The sequence below is a fragment of the Mchenga conophoros genome, linkage group LG12 (assembly GCF_057382185.1).
Source record: "Mchenga conophoros isolate Kocher_MC1m ecotype Shallow Benthic linkage group LG12, M_conophoros_male_GT1.1, whole genome shotgun sequence".
Lineage (NCBI taxonomy): Eukaryota > Metazoa > Chordata > Actinopteri > Cichliformes > Cichlidae > Mchenga > Mchenga conophoros.
In genome coordinates this window covers 37,328,283-37,344,612 of record NC_140537.1, presented here as the reverse complement: position 1 = coordinate 37,344,612, position 16,330 = coordinate 37,328,283, and the positions used below count along the sequence as shown (strand labels likewise).

The 16,330-nt window shown below is 41.6% G+C and overlaps 1 protein-coding gene, 1 long non-coding RNA gene and 2 other non-coding genes across 7 annotated transcripts; 3 read left to right on the top strand and 1 right to left on the bottom strand.

The window, feature by feature from the left end:
* The first annotated feature begins 3,575 nt into the window (after nt 1-3,575).
* On the top strand, nt 3,576-3,647 carry trnay-gua (transfer RNA tyrosine (anticodon GUA)). The gene has a single exon. It is a non-coding gene; the product is annotated as a tRNA-Tyr (tRNA).
* A 1,697-nt stretch (nt 3,648-5,344) lies between these two features.
* On the bottom strand, nt 5,345-14,903 carry LOC146563178 (cilia- and flagella-associated protein 157-like). Of its 4 annotated transcripts, none has more exons than XM_085295596.1 (9): nt 14,673-14,903; nt 12,084-12,355; nt 10,891-11,044; nt 9,969-10,236; nt 9,562-9,701; nt 6,964-7,114; nt 6,461-6,597; nt 6,237-6,371; nt 5,345-5,624 (listed from the first exon to the last, which is right to left on the bottom strand). In XM_085295596.1, the coding sequence occupies exons 1-9, from the start codon at nt 14,834-14,836 to the stop codon at nt 5,546-5,548; spliced, it is 1,500 nt and encodes a 499-aa protein (XP_085151722.1). In that variant the 5' UTR covers nt 14,837-14,903; the 3' UTR covers nt 5,345-5,545. The 4 variants fall into 4 exon arrangements, with proteins under 4 accessions (XP_085151722.1, XP_085151723.1, XP_085151724.1 ...); XM_085295597.1 differs by having other exon boundaries at nt 6,461-6,594; XM_085295598.1 differs by having other exon boundaries at nt 9,580-9,701.
* trnac-gca (transfer RNA cysteine (anticodon GCA)) lies at nt 7,132-7,203 on the top strand. The gene has a single exon. It is a non-coding gene; the product is annotated as a tRNA-Cys (tRNA).
* LOC146563179 (uncharacterized) lies at nt 7,877-10,248 on the top strand. The gene is made up of 3 exons (XR_014894724.1): nt 7,877-8,155; nt 8,905-8,999; nt 9,304-10,248. It is a non-coding gene; the product is annotated as an uncharacterized LOC146563179 (long non-coding RNA).
* Nucleotides 14,904-16,330: the final 1,427 nt, after the last annotated feature.

Genomic DNA, 16,330 nt, shown 5'->3' with positions numbered 1-16,330 from the left:
AGTGATTAAATAAAGAAAATCTTAAATAGGAATGTGAAGGGGGGGATGGGACACTGCACAGGAATGAGCAGCAGTACAGACTAAACAGTACAAAAAATGTTTGTTTTGTTTTTTGTGTGGCAGTTGTTGCAGTGGCTGTGGTCCTTGATGATGCTGTGTGCTTTAAGGAAGCCTCGTGCCAGTGATGTGCTCTGCTGCCTTCACCACCCTCTGTAGTGATTTACGGCTGCTGGCAGAGCAGCTTCCGTACCAAACTGTGATGCAGCTCGTCAGCAAGCTCTCGATCGCACACCTGTAGAAATTTGAGGTGATGTTGGCGTTCATGCCAAACTTCCTCCACCTCCTCAGGAAGTAAAGCCGCTGGCGAGCTTTCCTGATAGCAGTGTCTGTGTGAAGGGTCCAGGAGAAGTCCTCAGTGATGTTGACTCCAAGGAACTTGAAGCTGCTGACCCTTTCGACCTTGACACCGTTGATGTGGGTGGGCTGGTGTTCCCTGACTGGTCGTTTCCTGTAGTCCACTATCATCTCTCTAGTTTTGCTGATGTTGAGAGTCAGGTTATTTTCCAGACACCACTCGTACAGCGCCATCACCTCCTCTCTATAGGCGTCTCATCATTGCCTGTGATGAGGCCTATGATGGTTGTGTCATCATCAAACTTGATGATGATGTTGGACTCTTGTTTAGCAACACAGTCGTGTGTGAGCAGGGAATATAGGAGGGGGCTAAGCACACAACCCTGTGGCGTACCTGTGTTTAGGATGAGTGATGAGGAGGTGTGCTTACCAACTCTCACCACCTGGGGCCTGTTTGTGAGGAAGTTCAGAATCCATCTGCAGATCGGTGTTCCCAGCCCAAGGTCGACGAGCTTCGTGGCAAGTTTTGAGGGGATGATGGTGTTAAATGCCGAGCTGTAGTCGATGAAGAGCATCCTTGCATATGTATTCCCTTTCTCCAGGTGAGTGAGGGTGGTGTGCGTTGCAGAATATAAATACGTAATATGTACTGTTTAATTACTTGTTATCATGTGCAGTGAGCAGAGACCTGCAGCTGCCTGGGTTTGATCTCTCGTACTGTCTGTGAACTTAAAACTAAAATCATCCATAAAACAAACGGAATTATTCTCAGACACAGTTTCATTCATGGATCACTGAAAGCTTTTATACAAATAAAAGCTTTTTCCTGCCTGATGGGCAGTAACGCGTAAAGCGATAGGGATGGGTATCGAAAACCGGTTCTTGTTGAGAACCGGTTCCCACTGTTTCAATTCCTTGGAATTGTTTGCCATTTTTGCAAACGATTCCCTTATCGATTCCAGTCGCCCCGAATGACGTCACCACGTTGCGGAGCGTCATTTACCTGGCAGGAAACATGGCAGCTCAGACGCTAGAAAGTTTGGTCATACTTTACAAGAACGGATGACAACAGGGCAACTTGCAATACTTGCAAAGTAGATATTTCATTTAAGGGAGGAAACACTACGAATATGCAAAAGCATTTGCTCACAAAACACACGATGACCTTAAATGAATGTCGTGTTTTTAATTCCGCTCCGGACTCGTGAATCTCAACCAGCAGCAGCGGTAACGTTTGCACGTCCTCTCCCGTTAATGCGGCAGGTAAATAATCAGCTAACAGTGCATATTATGTTAGCGCGATCTGCTTTATTACAAAACCTGCCATTACTGTGCGTTTAGGTGACCATGATGGGAGAGACAGAGTCTGGCTGGCGCTCGCTGGCAGTTCTCGCTGCAGTCTACCGGTAGCGTCTCCTTTCAAGCCAGGATAGACGAATGTCACCGAGCAGTGACTCAGTTTGTGGTCAAAGGCTTGCACCCATTTGCCACAGCAGATGATTTTCGGTAAGTGAATGTGTTTAATTGTAGGCAGGGACATTACTGGATATTCTTGTGTAATTGCTACAGAATAATTTATGTTAAACTTTGTTATTGCTACAGGAGAATATTTATTTTATTATTTTACATTTACAATTTTTTTCCCCGGGGTCCCTGTGACACCACATTGAAGAGCCGTAGGCTGGATCATTAAGATCTCACTGTTGGGTTTGTAAGGCCATGTTACTCCTAAATTTCTATCTTGTTCAAAGAGAAGATATAAAACAAAGTTCTAAGCTAATCGACTTTAGTGTTCTCCTTTTTTAAAAAGAATCGATAAAGAATCGAATCGTTAAACAGAATCGAAAATGGAATCGGAATCGTGAAAATCTTATCAATACCCATCCCTATAAAGCGATCAATTTTTACAAGTAACAATTAAAGTAAGGGATTACTATTGCATAACAAGCAATTAGATTACTGTTACTTTTAAGCACACAGTGTTACTAAACCATGATTTTGTTTGCGAGAGTGTCTCATGACCATGATGCAAGCGCGTGCAGCGTTCGTGGTAGTGACTGAAAGAATCTTTTAAAATCACTTTCCTGTTGTTTCAAAAGAATACGAAAAGAACTTAATTAAGAAATACGGGCTTCAGATTGTGACGCACCATGGACCCTCACAGCACTCAATCATATTGCACTTTTATTTACACAGTGTGTCAAATGCCAGATGCATCCCTCCGGGCAGCTTAGACACAGAGTTTCCTGGTCGGCACCCTAATGACTCTGGACGCACACACACATCATCTCTGGTCTTCCACATCACTATCAAAAAAAAAAAAATCAAGAATGAAATTACTTGCTACTACGCAAGTAACCCCGGCGGAAGGGGCTACATGAATAGGATGAGGGACCTATGGATTCTTCGATACCCAACATCCACAATGACGGCGAAACAACTAGTAGCTCAGTGTTCCAACATTCGAAAGAAGGGACTGCTCTCACAGCTAGAGATTGACGAGGTACAACACAAATGCTACAGCTGGAGAAATACCAAGGGCTCAGAGAAGAGCTCGAGAGGATGTGGAGGGTGAAGGTAACGGTGGTCCCCGTGGTAATCGGAGCACTAGGTGCGGTGACTCCCAAGCTAGGCGAGTGGCTCCAGCAGATCCCGGGAATAACATCGGAGATCTCTGTCCAGAAGAGCGCAGTCCTAGGAACAGCTAAGATACTGCAGGACCTTCAAGCTCCCAGGCCTCTGGTAGAGGACCCGAGCTTGAAGGATAAACCGCCCGCAGGGGCGTGCTGGGTGTGTGTTATTTATATATATATATATATATATATATATATATATATATATATATATATATATATATATATATATATATATATATATATACATACACATACATACACACATATATATATATATACATACACATACATACACACATATATATATATATATATATATATATATATATATATATATATATATATATATATATATATATATATCATCTAAAACCTAGATGTTATATATATATATATATATATATATATATATATATATATATATATATATATATATATATATATATATATATATATATATATATAACATCTAGGTTTTAGATGTTCTGACTGGCTGATACCTAAAACCTGATTCTGCCACTTTATGTTTTTTCATTCAGATTTTGTGTCACATGCTGTGCAGCCGATGACTAAATTCCACCACATGGGGGTGTAGCTCAGTGGCAGAGCATTTGACTGTAGATCAAGAGGTCTCTGGTTCAATTCCAGATGCCCCCTGTGGGGGCTCAGTGTGCCCTTCAGTCTCTCTGCTGTAGAGATGATCGTTGGTACTTTCATCTATTGTCTCAATAGGCAAATCTATGAAATGCTGAGGAGTGTGTGCTGCAGCTTCACAGAACCCAAAGTGCTGGGGTCCGTTCTTCGTACCTCGCTAAGTGAGTTAGCTGGATCTGATTGTTGACGATTTCACGTGATCTTGGATCGTTCGGTTCTCCGAAGCTCATCCGGGACTTGCTGTCATAGCAACAGATCCGTAAGCGTAAACCTGCTCGGGAGCAGGTTTACTTTATGTAAACAGGATTAGATCGCGGCCACGCAGGTATGTCCGCTTCATTTATACGAAAGCAACAGCGATATTTTACCACTGTTTCACCATAAATAAATATTATCAATGTAACTAAAGATAATGCAGCACTTGATCCTTTCATTGATTCCATACAGATACATACAGGTCATTTCCTAACAAAAGGGAAATGTACTATTAACATTCTATTTCATGTATTTGATTATTTCAGATGTAATTCATATTTTAGAGTAGTAATAGTAAATTACTTCGTGTAATCAAGATGAGAGACCACGGCTATAAAAGCGAAGGTGGATTTGGGAAGTCTGTCGCAGCCATGTCCTGTCCGTATACGCGAGCCACCCATTGTGGAAGGTGCAAGATTGATAAGGAGAGTTTTCAGAATCCAGCGTATATTGCGGGACAGACAGGATCCTTTAGCTCAGCGCGACAGTGTGCTCATAGAGAGATATCGATATTCCCGTGAGGGTATTATTCACTTAACCAACTTGTTGATGAGGGGGTGCAGGACCACCACCTGTCTTTTTTTTTGCTCTGCCCTTTTCTTGGTTGCTGTTATAAACAAACAGATTATTCCAGGGTCTCTTTCCAAGAGACTAAAAGCAACATAAGTGATAAATATTACCATTCTGTAGAATATTCTTATATTTCACTTTTACTTGTTCCCATGTTCTAGTGGGTCCTGTCGTGGCTCTAATGTGAAAGAGGATATAATGTAATATAATATAATAAATTTACCCTACCACCTACTGCTGATGGCCAGAGGGGCCGATGGCGCGATATGGCAGCCTCGCTTCTGTCAGTCTGCCCCAGGGCAGCTGTGGCTACAACCGTAGCTTACCTCCACCAGTGTGTGAATGTGAGAGTGACTGAATAGTGGCATTGTAAAGCGCTTTGGGTGCCTTGAAAAGCGCTATATCAATCCACTCCATTATTATTGTTATTATTAAATTACTTACGAGTTTAATTTGTCAGCAACTTCCTGCCAGCCCTCTCTCCTTGCTTTTGCAGCCTTTGCAGTGTTCCCTTGAGTTTTAATTAAACTCTGAAACTCCTGAAATCCCTCAATCAAGAGTTCTTGCTCTGCTGCCAAAAAATACCGAGCGCGCTCCTTCGACATTTTCGCCGACCAATCAAAGGGTTGCCGATCAATGTTTCTACTATCGATGCGTAGCTCCTGTTAAGCCACCCAGTGATCTCACATTACTTCATCCAGCTGTACTAATCGTCAACAACAGGTGAGAACCGGAATAGCGAGCTCAAAGTTGGCGCGATGATTTGATCTTGGATGTAGTAAGCGAGGTACGAAGAACGGACCCCTGATCTTCACTCAGTAAAGGAATTTTCAGCATTCTGTAACAACAGCCAAGCAGAATCATGAAGACTGTGATAAACAACATTTATAACGTGTTTCCTGTTTCACTGCACAATAACAGACAAGCTGTTTTCATCACAGCAGGAACATTATTAGAGTTTGTTACAGAGGCGTCACCTTTACTGTGACAGGCTGAGCTCACAGGAGTCTCAGTCGATGTCAGACTGAACTGCAACATAATCGACAGTTTTTAGGAGATGAGTTTAGTTACTGTCACTAGAGTTTGGTCTGTTTGGAGGTCACAGCTGAATCGGTGAGCTTCACAGAGCTGTCCGCCTTCAGACTCGACGGTTTCCTGGATATAAGAAAAACAGAAGAAGAAGAAAGTCAGGTGACATAATACACTTAAAGCTAAAAAAGGGAAACCTCCAGAGCAGCAATGTCAAACTGCTTCAGTGGCCACCTCTCTCCATCACTGAGTCAGTCTCAACTTTACGGCATTTAAAACATGTTTTTAATAACTGGTTTATTTTGATGAGGCTTCACTGACAGCTGGATGCTGACACCAGTCGCCCTGCTACGCCTCCATGATTGTGCCATTTGGAACAATCTACTTTTCTTTAATATTTATCAGTGTGATGCTCAGATTACGTGTGTCTGTTTGTTATACAGTTTATGGATGCAGTTTGCTGTGGGGAGAAGATAAGTCAGCATAACAACCTCTCATTGCTTTAACACAGCGAAGGCTACAACACCAACACTGAGGCTCTGTCCCTCTTTCACATACAGTCTATGAACTGAACTACTTAAATAGGAGGATGTTGTCTACCTGATATCTAAACTGATGAAGGAATGGAGAGTTTAAATGGTAGTTGTAAACAGCTATATCATATAATAACTGCAGCTGTAGCTGTGATCAGACATCCCCCTGCAGGCCCTGAAGCTGAGCTCTGAGGTCCTCACAAACCTGCTGGAGCCAGCTTCCATCCTGGGGAGCACGTTTTTGTGTTTCAGCGCGGGGCGAGGCACAAAACCCAGATCTCCCGGCCTGTAGCGGGCCAGCTGGAACTGGAAACTCCAATCTGGATCCAGACTTCTTGTTCTACACAGACGATAAAGATGCAGGATTTCTGTCAGTCATCAACCTGTCAGGTATTTGCAGACCATCTTAGCGAGCACTGATTTTATTACCGGGCTGCTGCAGAGTCAGCCGTCTGCAGCTCGTTCACTTTGCCGCCGTCAGCAGCGGAGCTGGCAAATCCGTCTCTGCTTAAAAGCACCAGCATCCTCTGCATCAGCTGCTTCCACTGGTCCACCTCTGAGTCCTGCTGCAGGTGAAAACAAGACTGAAACAGTCTGATTGGCTGAGATAAAGACCTCACCTTCTTCACTGGAGCATGGAACCATCGTCATCGACAGAGAAATAAAATGAATTCAGTTTGCTTGCAACAACTTTGTGTTTTACAGATAAATTCCACCTTGTCATAAATCTTTTTTTCCATTTCTGTATTCTAAAACATAAAACGTTGATGAGGCGAATACCTCGTGTGTTCTGTGTTAGCTGAAGGTTTCAGACTTTTACTTTGAAATGATGTCGGTCTCACTGAAGCTCACTTTTCTAAAATCGAGCAGTCGGTCAGAAAGTACGACACCTGTCATCTGCACACGTTCCAGAGTCAGCGCTGTCATCTTACCATCAGTGCTTGTCTGAGAGCAACAGCTGCTTCCTGAATGATGTTCTTCATCCTGCTCCTCCTCCTCCTCTCCTGTTGAAGCTCCGCCTCCAGCCGGCTGACCTGAGCTCTGTTTTTACTGCACTGTTCAGACAGAGAGGCCTGATTCTGCCTGAAAGCACAAGCAGAGGGGGTATAGCTCAGTGGTAGAGCATTTGACTGCAGATCAAGAGGTCTCTGGTTCAAATCCGGATGCCCCCTGAGCAAATGTTATGCCACCCTGAGTTACCTGCCATCATAGTTCAGAGCAGGAGTGGGAATGTGTTTTAGATGTGTCCTTGATCCAACACAGCTGATCTAAATGGCTAAATGACCTCCTCAACCTGTCCTGAAGTTCTCCAGAGGCCTGGTAATGACCTAATCATGTGATTCAGGTGTGCTGACCCAGGGTGAGATCACAGGAGACTCTTCCGCTTTTCCTCAAAGTGAAACAATTTCTCCCCTTTAAGGAAAAGATCACTTTCTACTCCATATAATTTATTTTTCAACTTCAAAACAATCCTTACTCTTCTCCATCCTCTGCATTTAAGCCACCTTTCTTCTGATTGGTTGCCTCTTTCAAACAGGTTTGTCCTGAACAGTGCATATATGGCAGAAATGATAATGATAACAGGCTCACCCTGACATGTTTAACTAATAATAATAAATAATGAACGATATCAGCGAGTACTTGCAGTCAAGCCTCCAAACTGATGCACAACTTTCTGTTTTCTGCCTGAATCTGAGCCTTTAAACTAAAATACACTTTTCTAGTTTTGCATGTAAAGAATTATTCATTTTGAATGAACACGTTTCCTGTTGTGTTTCTATGTACAAATAATAATTTATGGAGTTAAATGTACGATATTTCACAGACACTGTTTTGTGTGGCCGTAGTTAACACGTCAGGTCAAGGCTGCTCTTATCTTGCAGCGTCTCTTCTCTGGATGTGTGAAAGAGGGATTTTTTGAGCTCTTGGCTTGGAAACACAGAGGAGCAACTGAGGTGGAAAAAAAGGAGGCGAGCACTCCGAGTCACTGATGACAGCAGCTGGGACCGCTGCAAACGTCGCTTTCTTTGTCTGCAGTGATGAACAAGGCTTCATTGTGCAGAGATCTGCGTCTGCCTGAGAAGAATGCGACCTTGCTGATAAGAAAAGTAGCAGAGCAGAGCAGTGAGTAATGAGCATTTAATGTTCATATCAGGCACCTGTTTGAGTACCTGCTTGATGGGAGCCACAAGTGCTCTTTTCTAGAGGCATTTTTTTAGTGTGTGTGTGTGTGTGTGTGTGGAGTCCTGCCTGTGCCCCTCACAGTAACATTTAACGATTAATCACAGTGTTGCTAAATAACAGGCTCTGGGTTGCATCAGTCACATGATGACCATTAACCAATGATCGCCCTTGACAGCAGAGCGCGCTGGTCACGAGTCAGGAACGAGCTCTACAGCACGCAGGAGTATTAGCTTGTTGTGTACACGTTGGTCAGTTGTGTTGTGGTAACTGACGAATTGAAACAAACGAGCGTGCTGTGTGTAAAACCGCGTGACAACCATCACCTGTCCTTTTATTAACTGCACAAGTAGTAGCTGCTAACTAACTGGGTGAGGCTGTCCTGGGTCTGTGGGGCTGTCCCCGTTTTATGGAACATATTTATTTTTACAGGGCTTTTCCTCCCTTTATGGAGGGCTTACATTTAGTATATTTACACAGTGAGAGAGAGTGTGTGTGTGTGTGTGTGTGTGTGTGTGTGTGTGTGTGTGTGTGTGTGTGGCAAAGTGCTCCTGCGCAGTGTACCATAGGCACGAGAAAAGTTGTCGTACCATAGGCACGAGGAGTGTGTGTGTGTGTGTGTGTTTTGCCTTATGATTCCAAGCACTGTCACCAATCTTTGCATTTTATTATTATCTCACCTGTTTAATCAGCTACATTCTCTCCAATGGACTTTTTACCGTCTACGGTCTCAGATCCACACAGCCCCGCCCTCCAGCACTGTCAGCAACAACATTGTACCCATCAGGTAAAACTAGTTTCTTGATGAGTGTGGGTTGTTGTTCCAGGCTGAACGCTTCCCTTTTTAACTTTGAGCCCCGCCCCTTCAAACCTCTGCACTGCCCGGGTTCATTTTCATTCTGAATACAAATTTCTGTATTTCTGCTGCACTAATGTAAAATACTAGTTTATGTCTTTGTATTGAAGTAAAACAAAAATGAATGCACAAATATTTTTCTATTTTTAAATATTAATACATGAATTTTCCAGCAATCATAAGTAAAAAAGGAATAAACTATAAACTACTGTGGGTGTTTTCTTGTCTCGTTCAGGGAGGCCTCATCATCATCATCCAGCCATCAGCTGCTACCAGTAACACGATTCAGTGCTTTTATGTTTCCTGTCTGTCTCCTTTGTGTCTCTGTTGTTATTGATTTATTTGATTACTTATTATTGATGAATCTCACTGTGGAGTTATTGCTTGCATATAAACGTACCACAAATGAGACTACGAGCCCGTATGTGTAATAACTGCACCTGCTGCTTTGCTTTCATTAACGTGAACCTGAGTGAGACTCATCTGTACGGACGGCAGAGTGAACTTTGACCTCAGCGCCTCCATCTTGCCCAGGGCTCCTGCGTGTTCGGTCTGAAGCTGCTCGAGCCGCTGCCTGCAGTCCTTCTGCTCCACCTGCAGCTGCTGGCACTTCTCTGTGAGCTGCTCCACCACCTGATGGAGAGAGTTGGATATGGATTTAGAGTGAATCCCTTGTTTTTCACGTTAAGAAGACGTTGGCGTTAAACACGATGAAAGGGACTGGCACTGGGAGCACACTGTCTAATGCTGGTCCACTTTTCAGTAACCTTGATTTAACTAAATAAAACGTGGATTATTTGAAGCCACTGTAATCTGAGTGGACAGTGAAGCATGACTGTGGTTACACTGCATTTAAAATATTAAGTTAAACTTAAAGACATTTAGAATTCCTTCTCTTACCTTCTTACGGACGCAGCTGGTGCGTGACGTGTCTCTGAGCATTTCTTCCAGGTTTTCCACATCCATGCTGAGCTGACTCTTGCAGCCCCGCAGGGCAGCATTCTCCTCCATCAGGATCTGCACCTGCTCCGACAGCTGCCCCACGCGAGCTTTCACCTCCGCGTTCTCCTGCAGCGCCAGCCTGGTCGTCTCCGGGACTTTCTGGTCCACCAGGAGCTGCACCTCTGCTGCCATGGCTGCAGCGTGAGACTCCACCTCCCTCTCCAATCTTTGGCAGGACACAAGACAAAGAAGGTAAAGTCAGAGGGTATTTTAGGTGGATAATTCAGGTATGCAGCCTTGTGAGGAGACACTGACGATATTTGTGTATTTGCTGTGCAGTAGATAAGGTGAGTGTTCTCATATATATATAGCCAGATATTTAATTCAATTCAATTTTATTTATATAGCGCCAAATCACAACAAAAGTCGCCTCAAGGCGCTTTATATTGTACAGCAGATACAGAGAAAAACCCAACAATCATATGACCCCCTATGAACAAGCACTTTGGCGACAGTGGGAAGGAAAAACTCCCTTTTAACAGGAAGAAACCTCCAGCAGAACCAGGCTCAGAGGGGGGCGGGGCCATCTGCTGCGATTGGTTGGGGTGAGAGAAAACTTATTTTATGCCCTTAAATTTATGCCTGCAGGTTCAGAGCTTCAAAGGAACACGACCCTTGGTGGGACGAGGATCACATAAAGGAAGAAACATTAGTGCTACAGAGGCAGGATTAACATGTCGTCCTGAAGACAAGCTGCGAGTTGCTGCGATGACACGGATTTGTTTACAGTCTGAACTTAAACTAGTTTCTACGAGTGGACTCGACCCGGGTAATGAAAAGAGTCTGTGCTGTGATTTTTATGTACTAAAGTGGATTCCACCTCCTCTTTTCCAGCAGCGCTTTCATCTCCAGGCTGTGAATGTCATCCTTGTGCTCTTCCTTCTGACTCGCCAGCTGCTTCTCCAGAGACTCTAAGCTGGACATCATCTCCTCCTTTTGCCCCTGAAACGCCTCCAGGCTTGCAAACCTCTCCGCTAGAGGAGAGAAGAGGAGAGTTTAAATCATTCCCTGAAGCCAGTCTTTGCTGAAATAAACCTCCTGAAAGTTTAATGGTTCCTGCTGGAAACACTTGCATCCAAAAGAAATCTGGGCTGGATTTTCAAGGAATACTATAAATATAGGAATACTATAAATATAGGAATACTATAAAGCTGAGCTCCTTTTAACATCTTTGGCAGGGAGAGGCTGGTCGAGGCCTCTTCCAGCAAATCACTGTCAGTTCTTTTCAGCCTTTCCAAAAGTAAAACCTTTTTTTTAATTTTAGTATTATTCATTTCTATATTTGAGACAAAACAAAAAGGCTTGAATTGGAAGGAAAACTTTTGAGTTCCCACATTTAACATCTGCAAATACAAAACAAGTCTGAATACTGATTAGCAGCTAGAAAATAAAATCAAATAAGAAAATTCTTGTGGCTGACACTTCATGGTATGATACAACATTAAACTAATGTTTAAGAACATGCTTCAGAAAGTTAAATGGAAAATGTATATTCTCCTGAAATGCAAATACATATTTAATTTATCGTCAAAATATCATGAGATTCCAAATAATGTAATCATTAAGATTCCCCCACAGAGCTTTATTAATGCTACACAGAGAGGGACACACACCGCCCTCATAAATATGAACAAATACTTTGGAGTAAAATCCATCTGAAATGTATAAAATCAAAGGTTTATTTATTCAAATAATTGATTATTGAGGAAAATATGTCTCGGTATAAACTGAACTCATACCAGTCGTTTGACCAGATTCCATTAAAATTAGTTACACGTAAACGTTCAAACAAAAGAATGCAGTGATATTTTGTAATGATTGTGAAAGCATATGTTTGAAATAAAAATGAACTGAACTGAAAAGGGAGGAAGATCCAGAAATTTCATCTTTTATTTAAAAAAAAAAAATCCTTATTATTATTTTAAAAATCGAATCCCTACCATCACTTTGATGTTTATGTGGATACCCTGTGGTAAACTCTGGTGGGCTACATGCTAAGAGCTGAACTTTTACCGAGTGCTGTGTTTTCTTTGATAAGCTCATCGATGCGGTTCTGTAGCTCCTGCCTCTCCCGGCTGTGCCGCAGCTGCAGGGCGTCTCTTTCCTGATCTGAAGCCTGCAGCTGGTTCTGCAGCCGCTGCGACAGCTCGCCCACCTCGTCCTCCTTCTCCAACAGGGAACGCTTCAGGTACGCGATCGTGTCTCTGTTCTCCTGCTCCAGTGTGCTGCGCTGAGTCAGCAAGTCTTTCCTCTGTCTCACAAGGTCATCACATTTCAGCTGATATCTGAGGGGTTAAGGATGACAGCTTCAACGATTTATAAACTGCATCTGGCCTTTTCTGGATTTCAAGCAGCTCTACAGCTCGAGCAGAGCATGCACTGTCCGAGTGACCTCAAGCTAACTCAGACCGATGGATGCCTGAAACAAATAAATATGTGAAGGTCTCGAGGCCTGTAGAAACCACAGTTTTGCAGGTGTGAGAGTGATATTTTATTTCCAGCTTCTCAAATACAAAATATCTTTAAAACAGGCCAAATCAGGTGAATGTTTTTGACAGATAAGATGGAAAACTCTAAAAAATATTCCCAGTGTGACATGTACCAAATCCAAATGAACTTTTTTTTTATTTTAGAAAAAGCAAGTTTCCAATACTTGAAAAACAAACAGACACTTTCAACACTTAACTTTCTTTCTTTTGAGAAAATTCTGACAGTAAGCACCTAAAATTACTGACACAAGACAATCAACTTGCCTGAAATACTTTAATATTCTTTTGAACCTTGGTTAGTTTCAAAGTCACCACAAAGCAGTGTGAGAAACATGAGTCTCACACTGCAATTTACTTTCTTTTCTTTTTTAAATAAATTTTTATTGCTTTTTGCAACAGCATACAAAGGTCTGTTTTCCCAGTAATATGCTGCAGTAATAGGAACCCTCCCCCCCTCACCTCCCACCCTGCTCTCTTCCAAACTTACATCAAATAAAAAACACATAGAATATGTGTACATTTGACATTTATACATATTGAAGGAAACAAAAAAGAGAAAAAACAAACAAAAAAAACAAAACAATAGAAACAGCTAGCACAGACTAAACAATTTTCCCCTCATCCAAAACGGAAAAATGTTCCACGGGCTTCTCCACATTTAAAACATGTATCTGGAATTCTGTTATTATATTTGTTCAATTTCACCAGTGTTACATATGTTTGCATGATCCAATTATATTGTAATAACTTTAGGTTAATATTAATCGATTGTTTTTGTGATTTTAAGCAAATTGGCTTCCATGTCTCCTCAGAAATATTAATATTTAGGTCCTTTCTCCAAGCTTCTAACTTAGAAGCTGATGTTTCTGGCGAGACAGAGACAATCCAGTTATAGAATGTTGAAATTAAATTAAGCCTTTATTACCACCTTTTTCCACCATTAACTCCTCTAACTTACTTAACTGGGGAACGTTGAGAGACTGATTTTGCATGGAAGAAATGAAGCTTCTAATCTGTAAATACTTTTGAAACTAAATCCTCAAATGAGACCATTATTCCATCACAAAAAAGATCACCCACTTTCCTAACACCTTTTTCTGCCCAACCCTGGAACCCTGCGTCCAAATTTCCTGGTGCAAATAAAGCATTTCCTCAAATAGGACTAACCTGAGAGAGATTATTCTTAATATTCATCATTTCTTTTATTGTAAACCAAACTTCAATCATATTTTGGACTATGGGATTATTTGTTTCTTTCTTTAATTGTTTTGGCTGTGCAGAGTGTAAGTACAAGTTTAATGGCATTTTAAGAGAATTTGCTTCCCTTCCCTCCCAAGATGGGGTATTTTGGGATGAAAAATAAAACATTATTGTCCTTAGTTGAATAGCCAGATAGTACCAGTAAAAATTGGGGACATTTCAACCCCCCTGTATCAAAGGGAAGATACAACAAAGACAAGCGAATGCGGGGATGCTTCTTGTTCCAAATAAACTCTCTGACTAATGACGCTGGTTTGCTAAACAATCTTCCAAGTGTCTCCCTTTAGCATTTTTCTCATGCAGTATAAATACTGATTTATGGTTTGGACGTGTGCAGAGGGTTGGTATATAAACTGGACAGAGGATGTTAAAGAAGGAGCTGCAAGGAAGAAAACAGGAAGACCACGGAGAGCTAGTGTGGGAGAGGAGGATGTTAGAGACGATGCTCTGCTGTGATGACACTTAAAAAGAGAAGAAACTTGTGAATATGTTGGATAGAAAAAAATGAAAAGTCACTTTCATAAGTAAATCCTAGTACATGGCATGTGAAAGAAGCATGTAGTAAATGTTTTGTTGTATTTTGTTCATGTGAACCTGCATTAACACACTTTTCAAACCCCCTCATGAAGGAACCCCGGGATCATAGTTATCTGAGCGCACCAAAGAATGAAGCGTCTCACTGTAGCTTGTAAAATCAGTTCATTTCAATGAAGCTTTGTAAATTCAGCCTCCATTATGCTAATGCAACATTAGATCGAGTTAGCAAATAAAACATATTTAAGATATCATTACAAAGTGCTTTTTACTGCACACACAATCACTCTAAACATTACGGTAAACTTAAACGGCTCACCGCTCCAGCTCGTCGGTTAAATACGCTATCTGTGTCAGGTAGAGGTCCTTCTCTTTGTCCGCAGACCCGCTTTTCTCTGCAGGAAACTCGGAGTTTTCCTTTTTCGGTGTCTTCTTGTTTCCATCTCGTTTGTCGCTGCCTTTTCTCTCCGTCTTTCTGGGCATTGTGTCTCACAGAAAGTTAGCTAAAGTTTCCGCCGATAGCCCGGCGCGAGAAACTAAACGGCACCGTTGCTAGGCAATGCTGCCTTCAGTGACTTCTCGGAAACGGTGACGACTTCTTCTTTAACCTGATTCGTGATTGTGAATTGACTGAGATTTAAACTTTCTTGATAACAATTTAATACATACCATGCTGGAATAAAAGACTTTTATGCCTTTTAAATGTGGCAGAGCTAATATATATTTCCATTCTGTTTAATATGCCATCATTTTCCCTTAAAATTCAGTTAATGTGCAATCACAAATAGAACTAAATGCATAGAAAATAAGAATGAAAAGAAAAGAAAAAAGACACTGGCGAGTACAAAAGAAATTGAAGACTGAGTTCATGATTGTAGCTAAAAGGTATCAACGGGGGAAAATATCAATATAATACATAATAACAGTGAAGCAGCATTTGAACTACACACGGAAAGCTTCAGAAACAATTCAGAGACTAAAGTGTCGAAAATGAAAGAAACTCTTTATATGCTTTCACTTTCAGTAGCACAAATTGGTTTTGCCATCTCCTTGTGTCCACCCAGGTAAATTAAATATATAAAGACAACGTTATTGCGTGGCCATTCATCATTTCATTTCACTGCTTCATCAATGCAAACAAACCTCTACAGACCATTGCAAAAAGAAGGTCTGAGACCTAACTACAGGTATTCAAAGCCAACTTCATACCTACTTCTTGTTGCATGGTATACTCAGTTTAAAGCATAAATCATTGTGGGGGCTGGATTACATAGTTGGCTTTTATTGGCTCTACTGTTCATTTTACACTGATGATCATTTCAAAATAAGTGTCTCTCTCTGAGCTGCTGAGAGGCAGCATTTATTCATATTTATTATAAAGCGGTGGATGATAGGCACATACGTTTTCCATGTTGGTCTGCTGTGTTTTACAGGCCTGCTTGGACTGGATTCAGACTAATGGAGATGTTACCTGCATTAAACTGCAGACTTTATCACTGCATTATAATCTGTCATTATAACCTTTAGAGGCAATTAAACTCAGTGTTGCAGCCCTGCTTTCAGTTACTTTAGGACCTGAGCCAGTGAAGTGTAGCAGCTATTTATTTTGACTCAGTGATTCGGGGCTGCTTTTTAATTGGCAACTTTGTTTTATCCCCCTCCGTTTGGCTGTAAGGATTTTAATTGGCTGCCTCTGAGCTTCACCTCACTCCCTGTCTATAAATCCACCGGGCTGACTGACGGTGCGGAGGTCAGCTCAGTTTCAGCTCAGTCAAGCTGAGCAATTAATTAATTCACCAGCAGCCAAGGTGGGAAAAACACTGCAATAAATATGTTTCAGTGGGAAGATACTATAAAGAATATTACACTAATAGTAATAGTTATTTTAATTTGACAGGCAGAACAATTTCCTGTATTTAATTTGGGGGATAATTGGCATGAACCGTAGTTAAGTTAAATCTTCAGATTATAATACAG

Bases quoted from the DNA above. Each gene is read 5' to 3' on its own strand.
- LOC146563178 (XM_085295596.1), bottom strand. From the start codon at position 14,836: ATGCCCAGAAAGACGGAGAGAAAAGGCAGCGACAAACGAGATGGAAAC. The intron at 10,237-10,890 runs GTGGAATCCACT...GTCCTGCCAAAG, and splicing joins GCGCTGCTGGAAAAGAGGAG to ATTGGAGAGGGAGGTGGAGT. The intron at 6,598-6,963 runs GTAAGATGACAG...TTTCACCTGCAG, and splicing joins CTCTCAGACAAGCACTGATG to CAGGACTCAGAGGTGGACCA.